We start from the raw sequence: 17347 nt of genomic DNA, 5'->3' as shown, positions 1-17347 counted from the left end.
GTTAACCCATACACTGAGTGTGCACATGCACACACACACACACACATACACACACACAAACACAAATGCACACATCCTCATAGACCATATAGTACAGTATCAAAATGGTTTTCAGTAGAACCAAGCTATAACCCCAGAACTGGGGAGCTGAGGCAAGGCTACTCCTATGATTCCAGACCAATCTGGCATAATAAGACCCTGTCTCAAGGAATACAGCCATAATATTACTGAATCATATACTTGACTGGAAAATAGATGGGTCCTTAGAGAACAATGACTTCACCCAATAGAAACACAGACAGGGGTGTGGGAGTGCAGTTACTGAGAATCTCAACGACTGCAGACACCCGAACAAGAACAAAGGGAACCTAAGGGTGCTTTCAGATAAGTCATGGATGTTTAAGTATTGTCCATACAATACTGCAGACATGTGCACGCTCAAAATGACTTGCTGTACCTAAGATCCAAACGTATTTGCATATTCTACATGATATCTGCTAACTATATTTTTGTATCTCCTATTGTTCTTTTAGCCCCACTGATACATTTTAGGCTCTGGTTTCTTCATCACCTACCTGGGCAGCCTTCCCAACACTCCTTATCACCCCAGTGCCTGCAGTGCATTCCAGCTTCCTAGAAGCCTTTTTCTTTACGTTTCTCTCCTACAAACAGTATGATCTCCCCCCCCCCTCTCTCTCTCTGTGTGTGTGTGTGTGTGTGTGTGTGTGTGTGTGTGTGTGTAATATGTAGAGGTCAGAAGTCAGTGTCAGTTGTCAACCATGATCAGTGGCCACCTTACTTTTGATACAGGGCCTCGAGATCTTAAAACTTGATTCACCCAGACTTGCTGCCCTGTGAGCTTGAGATTTACTGTCTGTCCACCCTCCTACCTGCAGCATGAGGGTTACAAGTGCCTGTCTCTGCATGTGGCTCTGATGTGGGTGCCGGGGATCTGAACTCTCACCTTTGTGCTTGCACAACAGGCATTTTACTGACTAAGACACACCTACAGCCACAAAGTGACTTCTGATCATTAGGCCTCCTGTCTTTTATAACCCACATATGCACGGGTGTCTAACTTAATCTGAATCAGACTTCTTAAAAATAATTGTTTAAAGATTTTTTAAAATTTATTTTATGTGTGTTGAGTACACTGTAGCTGTCTTCAGACACACCAGAAACATCAGATCCCGTTACAGATGGCTGTGAGCTACCATGTGGTTGCTGCGAATTAAACTCAGGACCTCTGGAAGAGCAGTCAGTACTCTTAACCGCTGAGCCACCTCTCCAGCCCCTGTATCAAACTCTTACAGAAGCATCTTCAAGATATGTAAAGAACATTGGCTTATTCAAAGAAAAGGCCAATTTAGGAAAACACAACCAGCCTCAGCCATGATTTCTTCAGGGATCAGTAGTTTCAAAGTCCCCTTCTTTAACTTCGCCTCCAGCATCTTACAGAGCAGAAGGGATGGGTATTAATGAAGACACAAATGAAATCCCAGTAAAGTACCATGCATTGCAAAGTCATACGTGACCGTCACATGCCGGGGAGCTTGAACAGAATGCTGCCACTTACAAGGTCATTGCTCAACTTTCCTGACAGCCTGAGATAACAAACGGGGTGTACTTGACTTTTCTGCGGGAGACATGAATAAATAAATAAATAAATAAATAAATAAATAAATAAATAAATAAATGTCTACTTATCCCAGATAAAGCACTGACAGACCAAAGGAATTTTTCTTCCTGCATTGAGTTTGGTGAACAAAGGAGTTTGTTGAGGTTAACAGGAACGTGGATGACTCCAAGGCAGCCACACTTCAAGAAAAGCAGAGCCTAGAGTGAATGGGTGCAGACCTGCAGACTCAGATGGTGACATCTGTGGTCCTGCACTCCTTGCAGGGAGCTCTGCTAGAGAGTGTCCTCTTCCCCAGCAACAGTGTAATGTTCATGTGTGGCTGCAGGAACGGCTCGGTGATCACTTAATGTTCTTACAGAGGTCCAGGGTTCAGTTCCCAGCTCCCACGTCAGGAGGCTTAGAGTCATCGGAGACTCTGGCTCCAGGGGTTTGAGGCTTGTTTCTGGCAACCACAGGCTGCACTCGTGCACGCGCGCACTCACACGTACATGCACACGCACGCACATGTTTAAAAAAACATGTCAGTATCCCTACGGTTGGGAGCCAGAGGCAGGAGAATCAGGAGTTTGAAGCCATCCTCAGGGGCATAGCAAATTCCAGGCCAGCTTAGGCTGTATGAGACAATGATCCAACAGCTCAATGAGTCTCCAAAGTCTTCAGGAAGAAATAGGGAACAGGGCAACATTCCATCCCTTCCTCCTGAGGCTCTTAACATTCTCCCTGCCGTCCTGTCTTCTATGATGATCCCTGAGTATTGAGTATTGGTGGCTAACACACACACACACACACACACACACACACACACACACACACACACCATATATTTAATCAGTTATGGGTAAACACTGAGCTGTTGTCCTACAGGATACTTATCAGGGAATGTGACAAGTTGTGTTGCAATGATAGCCACTACCTACTGCACGACCTGGGCTGACAGCTGCAGTAAACGACGGGCAGAACACCAATCTCCATAAACACAGAAGGCAATTTGGCAAGCATGTCATATGTGTTTAGCAAACAAGAGCAGGTGCTTCTCCCCCCTGGAGCCTTTTAGGTCTCCCACTTCAAATAGTTGCCCTGACTTACAGTACCGGCCATGAGTCCCCCTCCTAGAGTGCGTCATCTTCCAGTGAGAAAGCAGCTGGCTGTGCCCTCAGCAGCTGTGCCACTATTGCGGCGGCAGGCACATCTTGCCTGGTATGTCGATAGTTCTGGCTTGGATGGGATGTTCCCCAGAAGTCTGACATTTGAATGCTTGATCCCCAACTGGGAAGTGCATCACTGGGAGCAGGCTTTGAGACTGCAAAAGGCTCTGTGCCATTTCAAGTTGGCTCTCTTGTTTTCCTCCTCAGAGTTGGTTATGTGAGCCCCCACCTGTTGTTCCCACCACCGACTGTCGACTGCCACTGCTCAGCCATCATGGACCTTCTGGAAATGTGAGTCCAACATGACCTTTTTCTTCTATTGCTTTGGGCGCGGTATTTTACCGCCACACAGAAGTAACTGATTCGGGCAGCAGGCCCGTCAGTGACAACCCTTCCCCATCAGCCTGCCTGGCACCTCCTGACCACAGAGGCCAGCAGTGAGGGTTGGAACCTCCATTTCATTCCCGGCCTGACACCGAAGCGTGTGGTGTCCCCAGCAGGAGGGACTTAGCGCATACTTCTGGTGTGTGGTAATAACTTGGGTTATGTGACAGACCGGAAGCTCCTCCCTGGCCGGCACCTTAGGTGACCTGCTTCTGGCATTAGGAACTTTTTCACGCAGCAGTATTAAATAATGAAACTTAAAAAAAAGCAGAGTTAGCACAGTCTCCGAGGGCCTACTACCATACACTCCAAACAAGTGCCAATTGGTCTTGGAGTTCAGGAGCTGAGGAGATTTAAAAAAAGAATTAGCTAATATCACTTTTTCCCACACAGACCAGTGTTGGGAATGGTGGCACGGATATGGGACAATACCCATCTAGCCTTCCTTAATCTACAGTCATCCCTCCTGAGCCACCCTGTTTCCTCATCTTGGGGCACTGCTGGGCCTGGCTAGGGGCCTGGGCAGAATGGCCACACTTTTTGCTGCCATTGCAGTTGACTCTCGGGTTCTACACACTTAAGGCTGCTACTGTGGACGTAATTCCTCCATTAGCCACATCTGGCTGCTGAAAGGACCCTGGGCTGGATGGGTGATCTCCACACGTCCCAGTACATTCTTCTATGAAGGAGAAATGTACACCACATACTCTCTATATATTATACTACCGGTCCATAGGAATAGCTACCCACCCTTAGGACAAGCTTAATCTCCGCGTCCACTGCCTTTACACTGTTGTTCAGACCCTAAAGCCAGCCGCCCAGAACCTCACTACCATACACACCTTTCTGTCCACCTCCCACCGCAAAGCAGCTTGTCTGCATGTGCTTCTGAGGTGGCCCATGGCAGCCTCGTGGTTGGCAGCCCCCTCTCTCAGTATTCCCTAGCTTGGTTCCTTACTTCTTGGGGGCCTTTCAACCCTCCTTCCCGAATGCTTTTAGCAAGCCTCCCCTGCCTTATTTTTCTTATTTAACATACTAAACATTTGACCAATTTATTGCTTTTATGGTATATTTTGTACATCAGGGAGCATTCAGCAAATATAAGCAGATGACTGGAAGAGGACGTTTCTTTTGGAGTTTTTTTTTTAATCGCACCATATGTTTTGATGACAAGCAATCATTACAAACTAGCTTGAATATTCAAACATGACTGTGGGGGATGATGTCATTACACAGGTGAAGGTGAAGAACGAGGTCTGTCATTGGATGAGAAGGAAGGATGGGTGGAAGAAAAGTTCGAGAGGAGGAGACTGGAACAGAAGGAAACAGGAGGAAGAGAGAACATGGAGGTGGATGTTAAGATTCCACTCTGTGTATTTACAGGTTGTTATGAGTGTTCTTAAGGGATGGATGTGTACAGGGCTTTGTGTGTCTAGGTGGGCAGTTATATCTTAACAATTGGGTCAGAGGTTACTGTGTTGTGTGTTCTTTCTTGTGACAATTTGAGTTTAAGAGAGTGTGCGGTGGCAGAGACACTGGGCCGCCACGGAGTTGGGATGTGTATGTCTGGCATGGTGGCAGCCTGCCTTGGGAACTGGATGGGTAGAGAGATTGCTGCCAGGCTCAGAGAGAGGCCATCAGCAGTGTGATATGGGATGGAGCAGAGCGGGTGAGAGGCTTTGCTGACTGAGATGAACATATCTGCCAGATATCTTGGGGCACTGTGGCGCTGGACCTAATGGGGCTAAAAGACAGTTTTATTTTTCTTAATTTTACAACAACATGACTGCAGGCTTCTGATTACTTTGAAGAGGTTAAAATAGTTCAAAGGAGTCATTGTTAGTAATTTTGAATATATTGTAAAAAGTAAAACTTCTTTAAAAAATATGTTAGAAAATTGTTAAACATGACCATTTTTAGATACAAATGGAGGACCTCGAGCTGTGAAAAAAAATCTGAGTCACTTTAGACGGGAAATCCAATCAGATAAGTGTGTTTTGTATTGATTGCAGCCTGGTAGGAAATGATAAAGATTAATAATAATAATGCTGTGTTGACATTTTATGGTGTGTGAATGAAAACGGCCCTTGTAGGCTCATGGGGAGTGGCATCGTTTGAAAGGATTAGGACATATGGCCTTGTTGGAATAGGTTTGGCCTTTTTTGGAGGAAGTGTGCTACTGGGGGTGGGCTTTGAGGTTTCAGAATTTCAAGCCTGGCCCAGTGGCTTGATCTCTCTCCTCAGTTCCTTCTCCAGCACCATGCCTGCCTCCAGTGCTCAATGTGTCCCCACCTCAGTGCACTTCCACCTCCATAAAACTCTGCTTTCACCAGGAGTGAGAGCCAGCACAGTCTTTCCTGACGTAGGAGCCCAGCATCTGAGAAGCTGGAGAAATTTCCCCTGGAATGTTACATCTTCTTAAAAATATTGTTCTTCCTCTCCAGCTGATCACTAACTGGTCCTATGTAAAAGGCCATTGAGTTGAAGCCCGGACAAATCCTATTGTGTCTTCACTTGCAACACAGTTGGCTTCCATCCAGTTCTCTGGGGCATGGGGTAGGACATACACACACACACACACACACACACACACACACACACACACACACACACACGTGCATGTGCACACACAAGTGGACAGTGGCTGGGAGGTTTTGTTAAGTAGTTGAGAATAGCATATTAGCGAGGATGCAGCTTAGATGTTGTGTAAAGATAGGAAATGTTGGTTCTAGTTTCTCCTGCGGTTTTTGTTGTTGTTGTTGTTTGATTAGTTTTATTTTTCATCATTTCTTTCTTAGATATGATTTGGTTTGTTTGCTTTGGAAAGGGATTCTTGCTGTCTAGCCCAGGCCAGCCTTGAACCTATGGCTTCAGTCCCCAGAGTGCTGGGATTACAAGCTGCCCGGTCACTTCCTACTTAATTTCTTCAGCACACCCAACATTGCTCTGTAGCACACGTGACCGTTTCAGGTTACCTGTTGCCAAACCACTGAGAGACGCTGCCTGGTTCTGGTGGCACCTTGTAGGCTACTCTGTGCTCTGTGACATAGACTCTTGCAAGACTGGTGGAAGGATGAGGTTCCTCCCTGTAGGGTATTTGATTATGAGACATCTGGCAAGGTCTGGGAAGGCAGAGAGATGAAGAGCTATAGTCGTGCAAATTAAATTAGTCTTGTGTTCTGAAACAACACGAGGCATTAGAGCTGTAGCCAGCCATGCCTGGCTCTGCTGCCCAAGAGTTACTTCTTTTCCTTTATATTTTTCAAACTCTGACCTCAAACACATAAATTCAGTAGAGTTAGAGCAGGCGTGTAAACTAATGCAAGCAACTGGTTGGGTCCCCCACATGCCTGGTCTGATGTAAATGTTTGCTGGTGTGTCACTGTCACATGGGAGTGTATGTCTGTGTGTGTGTGTGTGTGTGTGTGTGTTATTATTCCCACTAGGACTTTTGTTCTTCAAATCAAGCATGCTTAAAATAACAAGATGGTTGTTACTAAATCCATGATGAAAAGGCATCGAGAAACATCGTGGGGATATATGACTGAACATCGGCGGTTAAGTTACAGATCTCATGGGATGGTCTGAGGATAGCACCTTTCCTCTTTGCAAAACCATCAGAGTATGGACCACACCTGCAAGGCCTAGAAGGGATAATCTGGCAAGCCAGCTAAGCCTCCGGTCAAGTTTCTATGTGAGTCTTTACCTCCTGTACCTGAGGTAACCTGAGTGCCCGACAGATACTTAAAACCATAAGAACCCAAGGGACGTCCTCTTTGAAAGCGCCTCCTTTTGAGGGTGTGTGTGTGTGTGTGTGTGTGTATAAAACAGACCATGTTAACATTGTGAAAACATGTATACGCACTGTGGATTGGGGCTTGAATTCCAACACCATCTCTCCTCCCGGTGTAATGGGCTCTGTGCCTATGTCTTCATAACTGCAAGTCAGGTAGAAACACTAACTTTACAGGTATTTTTCTGGTTTCAAATGAGACACCGGGTGTAAAGTACCTAGCCTCATGTCTGCCATTTACTTTATACCCATTAAGTTTATTCCTTCTTCTTCCAGCCTTGACGTACTTAATTCACACATTTAAAGTGACCGTTGACAGGTAAAGCCTGCACACCCGTCCCCATCCCCACCCCCCCACCCCACCCCCGTTACGTGAACACTAAGTTGCCTTGTGGTGGTGTTGCCTTTGTCACAACTCTGCCTCTTACCACAGCTGCACAGAAATATTTTAAGCTTAGCCACAATTGCTACAGTCTTTCGAAACATGCTTTCCCCCCCTTTATGTAGGGTTCTTAAAGTTTATAAATGGCCGCACTCTCATTTTTTGTTTCAGACGTTTGGATTATGGAGAAAGGACTGTGCTGGGTGTTGCTGGGGAGAGAGGAGAGAAACCGCTGCTTATGTAACACAAGCTTCAGCAGGGAGGGGAGGGGGAGAGGGAGGAGGAGGATCCTCAAGTTTCCCGTGCCTGTCCACTGTGTGTCCCAGGGACAGCCTGACAGCAATAGGCCTTTAAAGCTCCTTGTTCTACTACAGCTTAGGCTGTTTGCCCGCAGCCCCACCATCACTGCTAATCCATGAAGTGAAATCTGTCCATCTGTCGGGTGTAATTCACGGGATGTCTTAGAAGCAGCCAATTGCAAATGCACTGTGTTTTGGCTTGGGGGCCTTCATACTTTGCCAGAATTGCGTTTGTTTGGAAATGAGGTTTACTAACTTTCAAATAAAGCATTTTCCAGCACAGTGTGATGGACAAATTACCCCCCTCCAGCTCACATTGGGATAGTCCACCCTCTAAATCTGTTTGACATTTCCCCCTTCCATGTTTGCCATCAATTAATCACTTCTGCAGCGTCTTAATATGTGGAGAAGTAATTGTATGACGCCCCACATCGCCAGATCCTGTCAAACAGTTGTTTGGGTGTGTGTGTGGATATGTATTATAGTAATTAAGACATAATTACGTTCATTGTTTTGAGAGACGAAGGGTCATTTGGATCTGATTAATTGTAGAGTTTAGTGCCAAAGAAAAGTCAGGTATGCACACCCTTGGCCTGTAATTAAACATCTGGAGCTGACATTTTGGTTGTCAGAGGTAGTGCCCTTAGAGTACATTTCAAAGTTCCTCTTTGGACAGTGTGCAATAAATACAAAAGTGTGTGTGTGTGTGTGTGTGTGTGTGTGTGTGTGTGTGTGGTGGGGAGTGGTCGGGGCTGGGGGAGAGATTGTATGAGTGAATATTGAGCAAAGGTGAGGAGAATTGTTGGTGTAAAGCAGTTTTAGCTGGAGTGAAAACTTTTCCACTCCGCCTGCTTTGACTCCATATATGGTATTCAAGGAAAAGTTCAGGGGCTGCCCTTTTCGTGAATCTCACTACAACACACACACACACACACACACACACCACACCACACCACGCTCACACAGTAGTGGTGTGTGTGTGTGGTGGGGACCCCCTGAGGTGCGACCCCTAGGACACAGGCGCGGTGGTCCTCTGTATTATGGGCATCGGGAGCGCCGATGTCACACCTTAACTGGCACTCCTCAGGCTCTTGGGTACAGGCCCGGACTTTTCATCGCGCCACCACCCCAACATATCATCCCTTAGGTCCTCTGCTCTGGCGTCCTGACCCTACAGTAGGGGTTTCGGGTGGATGCTGCGAGGAGGTTCTGCCCTGGGTGCCCACGCGCGGAAGCGCTGTCCCCTCAGGGCTGGCCCGGGGCGGTGGAGGCGGCGCCAGAGGCGGGAGTTGGCGGCCTTGGCGTCCCGGGCAGCGGGCCCCGTCCGCAGCCAGCGCGCTCCGCCGTCCTCCCTCGCTTGTCTGCTATGCTCATATTTGGACTCTGCCGCCCGTGCCCAGGAATTTCCCGTCATGCCTCCCGCCGCCCCGTCTGTCGCCCAGAGCCGGGAGGGAGGAGGGATCGGACAGCGGTGGCTCCTCTTCCCCGGAGTGCGCGGTGGACCCTCCCGCGCCCAATCGCGCTCTGCCTCGGCCTCTGCCTAGCTGCGGTCGCGGCCACTACGCCGCGTGGTGAGTCTCCGCCTCGCCCCATCCCGCCCTCCAACCCTCCAAGTCAGCTTGGGACCCGAATGTGCCCCCACCCCCACCCCCGTCCCGGGAGCGCTCGTGCTGCCCCTCAGCCTCGAGCGTCATCCCCCGGCCGTAGATCTCGGGCGGACCCCAGAGACGCGCCGCACCAACGAGGGACAGCTCAAAACGAGGTCAGGCGAAAGAGCTCGTACCCTGCCGCGCTGACACCTTACCCGTCCCCGCCGCGAACCTGAGCCGCGGTCCCCGAGCGAGTCCCCGGGGAGGCTCCGCGGGGTGGCGGGGTAGGGGGGGGGGCGCGGACTGCAGCTCGGAGGGCGCGTCCCTCTCGGACCTCTCGACAGCTGAGGCCGGGGGATAACGGACCGAGGCGTGGGAACCGGGAAGGCGTCGCCAGGCCCGGGGACAGGGGAGCACCCGGAACCGGGCTGGCTGCTCATAGGCCCAGACAGGTACCAGCAGAACCCCAGGGAGCAGGTACCGGTTTTCTTTTCTTTTCTAGTGGAAACAAGCATGAGAACCCCCTCCCCCGTCTTGCTTTTTTTTTTCCCTTAAACTTTTCCACTGGCCTATTTCAAGTCAAACTATCAATAAAAAGTACTGTTCCTGCCTTTGTAGGTTATGCGATAAGTGTGGTAATTCTGAAGTGGGAACAATAAGGATTTAAAAGAATATTCTTTGAATCATATGGAAAGTATTAGGGAGGGTTTTTTTTTTCTTTCTTTCTCCTTTTTCCATTGAGTGTCAAAAAACCAATTATTTCAATTACAGAGGGGAGACTTTTAAGGAAAATATTAAGTGGCAGGGGCTCCTGAATTTGGACAGCGTAAACTAATCAAGGCTTGATTCATTTTGTCTGGCAAGGCAGAAACGTTATAATCATCAGAAACTGGGATTACGTGAGAGGTGTTAAGTGGTCGATGCCCATCCATAGACTGAACTGTCGAAATGAGGTTTGGCTAGTCAGGACTGACGTGTTAATTGACAGTTGACTACACACTGTGCAGCATGAAAGACAAAGAAGGTTTTAAAGATACTTTAATGTAGAAAATGTTACCCAGGAAAGAGTGTCAGGGTTAGAGTTTCCGAAGTGGTTTCTCAGAACCAATGGCACATAGTTAAATGTACACAGTGGGCAGATCAAAAGTGCTCACATTAGCAGTGACAGCAGTTTTGTGTTTGTATCTGAACCTTGTTCTTGGGAAAGAACCCTCCTTTAAAGAGACTCCTAATCCTGGAGCTGCTTTGTAACTCTCCTTCTTGGGAATCAACGATTCTGACGAAACAGTTTATCAATGGATTTCTCAAACCTGCTGGGTGGGATGCTAAGGAACAGATTGTGCTGAAGGGAGCACATGATGTGTGTGTGTGTGTGTGTGTGTGTGTGTGTGTGTGTGTGTGTGTGTGTGAGAGAGAGAGAGAGAGAGAGAGAGAGAGAGAGAGAGAGAGAGAGAGGTGGACTTACTTGATGTCTGTGGTCAAGCAGCCTTTGAAGACCAAAATCAACGGTGCCATGGCCTCTCGCCAGTAAGTTCAAACACCAAGTTTATATTTGGACTCTTTAAACATAGTTCTAAAACTCTGTTCCTACCTGGTAGTCGAACTTCTGATGCTTTTAATAGTTCCCTATGTGGCCATCTGGAATTTTTTGTATGGAACTCAGTAGCTCTTTGCCATCTAGATTTTTGTCACAGTGCCTAAACTGCCTGTCTGCCAAGGTTGCAGCACACAGCGTCATTTAGTTTCCAATCAAAGCACTTTTAAAGTCATTCGCTCCAGTAGTCCGGCTACAATGTTGGAACTATCTGGTCAGAAGTCCTTGCTCTTTCACTAAGGTGATAAGACAGGGAGCATGGTGGGACATCCTTCCATCGAAGCACACAGAAAACAGAGGCCAGCAGATTTCTGTGAGACTGAGGTCAGTCTCATTTGGATAGCAAGTTCGCAAGTTCCAGGCCAGCTGAGGTTTGGTTGTCAGACTGTCAGAAAAAAGAAAAAGACAACTAAAATCTATCCCAAATTAGGACCCATCAGTTTTTCTGGTTATTTTTCACTTTGCAAGCAAACACAGATTATTTTAAGCCATCAGAAAGCAGTTAGTAAATGCTTTTGAGTTCCATCATAATCTAGTCAGAGCCCTTTTATTTTTGAATCATACACACACACACACACACACACACACACACATATTGTGGCTGGGGATTTGGCTGATGAATTTGGTTCCAAAGTTTAGCTGCTTAATTCTGTAAATACCTTCCAACCGCTGGCTTCTCTAGTACAGCTTCTGTTTGCGTTACCCCGCAGAGCCACCCACTTCACTCCTTCAGTCATCTTTGACTCACTCCACGTGTTAAACTGGTCTCCAGGTAGTTGGGCCCAGTGGGCGTGGCTTCAGCCTCGGGGGAGCCATCTGCCTCAGAATTGTCTCACAGAAAGTACAGACCTGAATGGAGCGCATTTAAAATCCAGGCCTGTGCTTTCAGAGAGCGCTGCTCTGCCACTGGCAAATGTCCGCCTGCGCCTTCGTAGGTAAACTGAAGCCTCTGACACCATCCGATAACGTGGTTTTGGTATTTGGGTCTGGGGAGATATCATCAGAGTTCGCGCAGGACTTCCTGCCCTCAAAGCCTGGGGAACCTTCCAAAGAATCCTGCCTCTGGGAAGACTCAGTCCCATCTCCCAGTCGATGTCTTTACAGTTAGCTCGCCTTTGGATAGGAACGTGAACAGCTATTTAATTGGTGCTTCATTAGAGTTTCTTATGGCTGACACAGATCTCATGGCTTTACCCTGAATGCCCGTTATCTTCTCTTTCTTGGGCGCAATTCATTCTTTTTTTTTTTTTTTTGGTTCTTTTTTTTCGGAGCTGGGGACCGAACCCAGGGCCTTGCGCTTCCTAGGCAAGCGCTCTACCACTGAGCTAAATCCCCAACCCTGGCGCAATTCATTCTTGTAAGATGCTCTTCCCTATGGCCCTTGATCCCTGTTAGTATAGTCCATTGCCCAACAGTCTGAAATCTCCTTTTGAAGCCTTTAAGAGAATGTAGGAGAAAAAACTAGAACAGCTATGAGTCAGCTGACTTTGTGGAAGGTTTTGATTACCATTTGTTTCAAGAGATGGAAATAAACCTGAAGTAGAAATAAACCAAACTAGGAGTTTTGAGCTTTTAGTCAAAAGGAAGGGAGGAAGGAGTAAAGGGATGCACTGGGAGACCATTGGAAGCCAAGCACAGACGGACCTTATTAGGGCCCAGGGCTATGATCGACAATGAAAGCCTGGAACATTCTATGCCTCTAGTCTTTGCCTTCATATGCTTCCCTTGTCTCTGGCTGTTTTTGTTTCTATTCTTGTGTCCTTTGTGGTTTGCAGTTAGACTTTGCAGCTCAGTAGCTCTCAGTGTACTTCTGTGTCCCTTGACCACAGTACAAAGTTGCTTGAGCATATCTCAGAGGAGGAACCTGATAACACACAGTGTGGGGCATGTGGTTGGTCTAGATTTCCCCCAAAGTTTCTGACTTCTAGTATCATGTAGTGTATAGCTCTGTGGAGTGCTTGAGTCGGCCTTTTCATGTGTTAGATTTTGGGGATATTTAGTCTTTATACTGCATGATTTCTTCTTGATTGCATGGCATGTTGAAGTGGTGACATCGCCTGCAGACACTAGACAGCATGCAGCTCCTTCTGCAAGAATGCTGGGCGGGGTGGGGGGGGACCTACGGGAAGTCAACTGCGTGCATGTCGCACTCAGCATGGAATTATGAGCTCAGCATGGGACGGAGTTGTGAAAGTCCTGGGTGATAACCGTCAATCCATTCTGTAGGCTGTCCCCTGCGTGTTTTCAGTCTCCTGAATGTTCAGGAACCCACTAACGAGGAGTTGAGTCCAAGTAGCTCTCTATGTAAGTTCATGAAGAGTGTGGAAATGATAGAGTCGTTCAAAATAGAAAGAATCTAGGGAGCGTGAGTTCATGAGGCTTGGCTCATGATTCCAGCCTTTTTTTTTTTTAATTTTTTATTAATAGTGGTTGATACATCCTCTTGTGAGACCCTGTGAAACCTTCCATATCTAATCGTGTGTATAACTTCCTTTAGCTTCTCCAAAAGCTCGTGCCACTCAACACTGTATGTATTCACTGTGCAGCAGACTAGCGGTTCACTTCTAGTTCTGAGAAGGCTCTTAGCCCCCCAACAGGGGCACAGCTATGTTACTTTCTGACTTTCCACATTCTGAAATCCTCAGGCCCACCACCACCTTCCTCTTTGACCTTGGAGCACAGGGGCACTGTTTGTCTCATAGATTTTTATAAGCTTTTCCATGAACATTCCAATTTCCTGTGTGAAGATTGAATATGTAAAAGACAGGAAGTTTTCCTGTCAACTGAAGAGGCACGGGAGGGCAGGGAGGGAATGGCCTTGCTTGGCCACATGATATTATGTCAGACACAGCAAATGCAGAAGGCACAGACAGAACGGATATAAACCAGAGAACTGTGAAAATGAAGAGGTAGAGAATTGGGTTGGGCTCAGGACATGCAAGACTCTTAATGCTCAAGGCCGGGAGATTAGGACTGGCCTCATTAGCTATGAAATTGGGAGTTTCTTGATCCCTGGAATGTCGCAATCAGAGTAGAATTGCAGGTGGTATGTCTAACAGCTCACAGGGTGAGTGGAGTTGGCAAAGAAAGTATTAACAAGCAACCCAGGTTTTTCAAGAAATGAAGACTTAAACTAGGGAGCGGCAGTGGGGTGAGGGAAGCCTTGGGGGAGGGAGAATGGGGCTGAGATCATTAAGGTACTAGGGAAGAAAGGGATGGGTAAAGGGTGTTGCCGAAATGTTAATCCTGGGTGACTGAAAGAATGTTTGCTCAGAACAGCTTTGTAAATGAGACAAAGTATCAGCTGCAGATCTCCTGCTTTAGGCGCCCATAGAACATTCCCGTGGATGCGAGTGGCTGGCTCGTGGGTGGCCGTGGAAGTGGGTAGCGGAACCGTGTGTGGCAGGGTGTGGAGGGAGAGCCAGCAAGACTGGAAACAAAACCTCTATGAGTGAGGAGGGCTGGAGAGATAGGTAAGACTAGAACGGGGTTGCCTCCAGTCAGAGGAGGGACGCAAGAAAAGCATCCTAAAGAAGACAGAACCTGATAGGGCTTCAAAAGCGATCCACTCGGCACCTGGCATTCTGTCTGCGAGTTGCTGTGCGGAAGGATTGACATCAAATACATAGGAAATACGGCAGGCACCGTGTCTAGGACGCCCTTACCCTGCACGGTGGGGCTGCTCCTTCCCCACCATCCTCAACATAGCGAAACTTTAAAGTTCTGGACACATACTGTCGCACAGCCCTCCTGGGCCCTCCTTTCATCTCCAAGAATGGGCAGGCTGTGAGGACCGTAAGGGAGTAGTACTTAGAATTCTCTGCCTGTCTTAGGGGCACTTTCTGTCGCAATGGTCAGGTTATCTTTAATAATTTTTGACATTTTCTTAGTCTAAAATAAATGAAACCGACTATCGAAGCACACCATTTTGTACTAACACACACACACACACACACACACACACACACACACACACACACACACACACACCCCGCACCCTGAATGTCTCGTGCTAGCAGTTGTCACTTGCGTAGCTCCAGCACCCTCGGGCTAGCCACCCTGGCCACTGTACCATGGAGAGGCGTGGCTCTCTGACGTCAGCTCAGAGTATCCAATGCATTGATGGCTGAAGGAAAGCCTTTCTCGAGAGGCTTTATTTCCGTGGCTTGTGGAGATTGATGACACCTGGAGCTGGTTGAAGGCAAACCCGAGAGAACTGGGGCCTAGAAACTGTGTTCTCGGGGACCAGCTTACAGATAACAGTATACCCCGATTTGGACTTTCTAAGGACAGTGCCCCGGTCCTCACATGTAGATAGACAGGTTTATGTACAGAGCAGAGTATGAAGAATTATTTCTTCCTCTCAAAATAAAATAGAATGCCAGCGCCTCCATAGCTACGCATTGTAGCAGCTGCTGAGTGAGGAGATGCTGTACAGCAGGAAGCTGTCGTGAACGTCTGGAAGTCAACTTCGAAGATAAAAGCTCGCTGAGTACGCGTGTGGAAATAATGACCTACAAAATTTGCAGACTGCACTTGCTTTTCGGCTTTGCAGGTATTCTCCGGGATGTTCCTGGTTCCAAGTCCCCTGGGTCACTCTCTCTCTTTATCTTTGTTTTTTTTTTTTTTGTTTTGTTTTGTTTTTTTTTGTTTTTGTTTTTGTTTTTTTTTTTAAACCTAAGCCATAACTGAAAGTTTTTACAAACTTTCAAAAGTTTGAGGAACTGCCTCAAAATCCTGTCACAGCAGTTGCCTCCTGTTTTTATTTATTTACTTTTAATTTTTAAAGGTTTTTTTTTTTCCTGGCTTGGAGATAGACTAGCTGAGACTGTGCTATTAAATAGTCTCCAGGATGAGGAGACATAAATGGTATACTCCAAAAACTCCATTTTCAGGGATCATTCCTAGGCCTATAATGTGATTTTTAAGGTGACATTTGTATAACCCGTTTATAGCACTCATTGTTTTGGTCATAACTGTCTGCCATTGCTATACACGATAGAACAAGCTCTTACAGTTTCTTTACTTAACGACCAAGAAAAGTACTGCAGAACCTGTGTCAAGTTTAAATCATTAATAAGAATAAATCCATCTTATATTTGCATGTTTCTTCTTTTGTTCCTATTGTGTTTGGTGGCTACAGACTCTGGGCTTGGTCGGAGTTGGAGAGAATTGTAACGTGTGTTAGGTAGAGGCTTTCCTTATTTTAGATTAGTAGTGCATTAATAAGGAAAGTGTGGCTACATCTCCTGGGACCTAGTCCAGATTGGACAAGGTACTGGGGGTGAGTGACCACAAGTACTCTTGGAATTCTAGTTTTACGATAATGAAAGGGAGGGTTGAAAATTGAAAGTTCACTGTCAACTTTGCTTCTGATTTCTTTTTCAAAAACTGTTAGGTTTTAAATTTTTTTTTATTTTAATTATATCTGTATGGGCATTTTGCCTACGTATATGTCATCACCCATATAGAAAGAGTCAGTCACCTATATAAAATATACAGACCTTATTTTAAAAGTCTGAGTGCCCCTACCCAGTTTCAAGATGGAGTGCTAAAGCCATCTGTGTGAAGTTCCTGTCACACACACACACACACACACACACACACACACACACACACATATTGTGGTGCATTTGTGAAGGCTAGAAGGCAACTTGAGAGAGTCGGTTTTCCCCTTCAGTGTATTTGAGGGATCAAACTCTGCTTGTGAGACTTGGTGGCAAGCCCCTCTACCCGATATGCCACCTTGCTAGCTCCAAATATTGTTTTTTGTTTTTTGTTTTTGTTTTTGTTTTTTCCCAGAGGGAAATTTTATGGTCTTACATGAAGCAGTTAACATACTAGGATTTTTCAGATAACTTTTGTCTGCCAAGTGATACTTTATCTGTGGGGCATGTATAACTGTTAATAAGAACTTTGTTAGCATGAAATGACCAAAAGGGAAAAAAATAAAATTCTGGATGGGGCTGGAAACAACTGGTTTTCTGCTAACCCCTAATTACAGAAGTGTGTTAGCATAAGGATCAAAGGCCCTAAAAATACTCACTATTTTACAAAGTTTATTTTTTTAAGATTAAAATTAGAAATAAGAAATTAAGACCTTCTCATAGGATTTTTAAAAATAACCTCCAGTTTTTCCAAGCTCTGGGAAAATCTTCCTAATACCTCTCATTTAAACATGCTTAGATTTCTCCCACAAAATGGAAAGCCCATCTATCCCAGCATCTCCTGAGATTTAACTTAGTTTTTGGTTGGGGGAAGGGCTATTCCACTTTTTTTTTTCAATTTTGTTGTTTGAAATCCTTATATAAACAGCCCCTCCTTTGTCCTCCTCCCAGTTTTATGTGCCCTGTGTTCAAACCGGCTAAGTTTGCTAGGTGTTGCCTGTGTGTGCATGGGCATAGGTCCTTCTGCTGGAGCCTGGCCAGGCTCTCAGGGACTGGATCTCTCCCAGGAGCCATCACTTTTCAATGGCTCCTAGCTGGGGTGGGACTTTGTGCCTCCTTCTCCTGTCCACACTAG

General features: G+C 46.5%; 2 protein-coding genes across 4 annotated transcripts in view; both read left to right on the top strand.

The window, feature by feature from the left end:
* Positions 1 to 17347, top strand: part of Lemd3 (LEM domain containing 3) — an 88930-nt gene that overhangs the window by 69560 nt on the left and 2023 nt on the right. Inside the window, exons 13-14 of the transcript XR_005486725.2 lie at positions 2992 to 3075; positions 15203 to 15380. The gene's annotated coding sequence lies outside the window, so the exon portion shown is untranslated. The remainder of the gene's footprint in view (positions 1 to 2991; positions 3076 to 15202; positions 15381 to 17347) is intronic.
* Msrb3 (methionine sulfoxide reductase B3) overlaps positions 8467 to 17347 on the top strand; it is a 122633-nt gene continuing 113752 nt past the window's right edge. The window contains exon 1 of one of the 3 annotated variants that reach the window (XM_063264243.1): positions 8467 to 9213. In XM_063264243.1, coding sequence (XP_063120313.1) covers positions 9009 to 9213 — 205 coding nt within the window. In that variant the 5' untranslated portion in view covers positions 8467 to 9008. Of the gene's footprint in view, positions 9214 to 15250; positions 15381 to 17347 lie in introns of those variants that run through there. The other 2 variants (NM_001398959.1, XM_063264244.1) reach the window with 2 other exon arrangements.

The sequence above is a fragment of the Rattus norvegicus genome, chromosome 7 (genome assembly GCF_036323735.1).
Source record: "Rattus norvegicus strain BN/NHsdMcwi chromosome 7, GRCr8, whole genome shotgun sequence".
Classification (NCBI taxonomy): domain Eukaryota; kingdom Metazoa; phylum Chordata; class Mammalia; order Rodentia; family Muridae; genus Rattus; species Rattus norvegicus.
The sequence above is the reverse complement of the archived record's forward strand: the minus strand, read 5'-3'. Positions and strand labels throughout refer to the sequence as shown.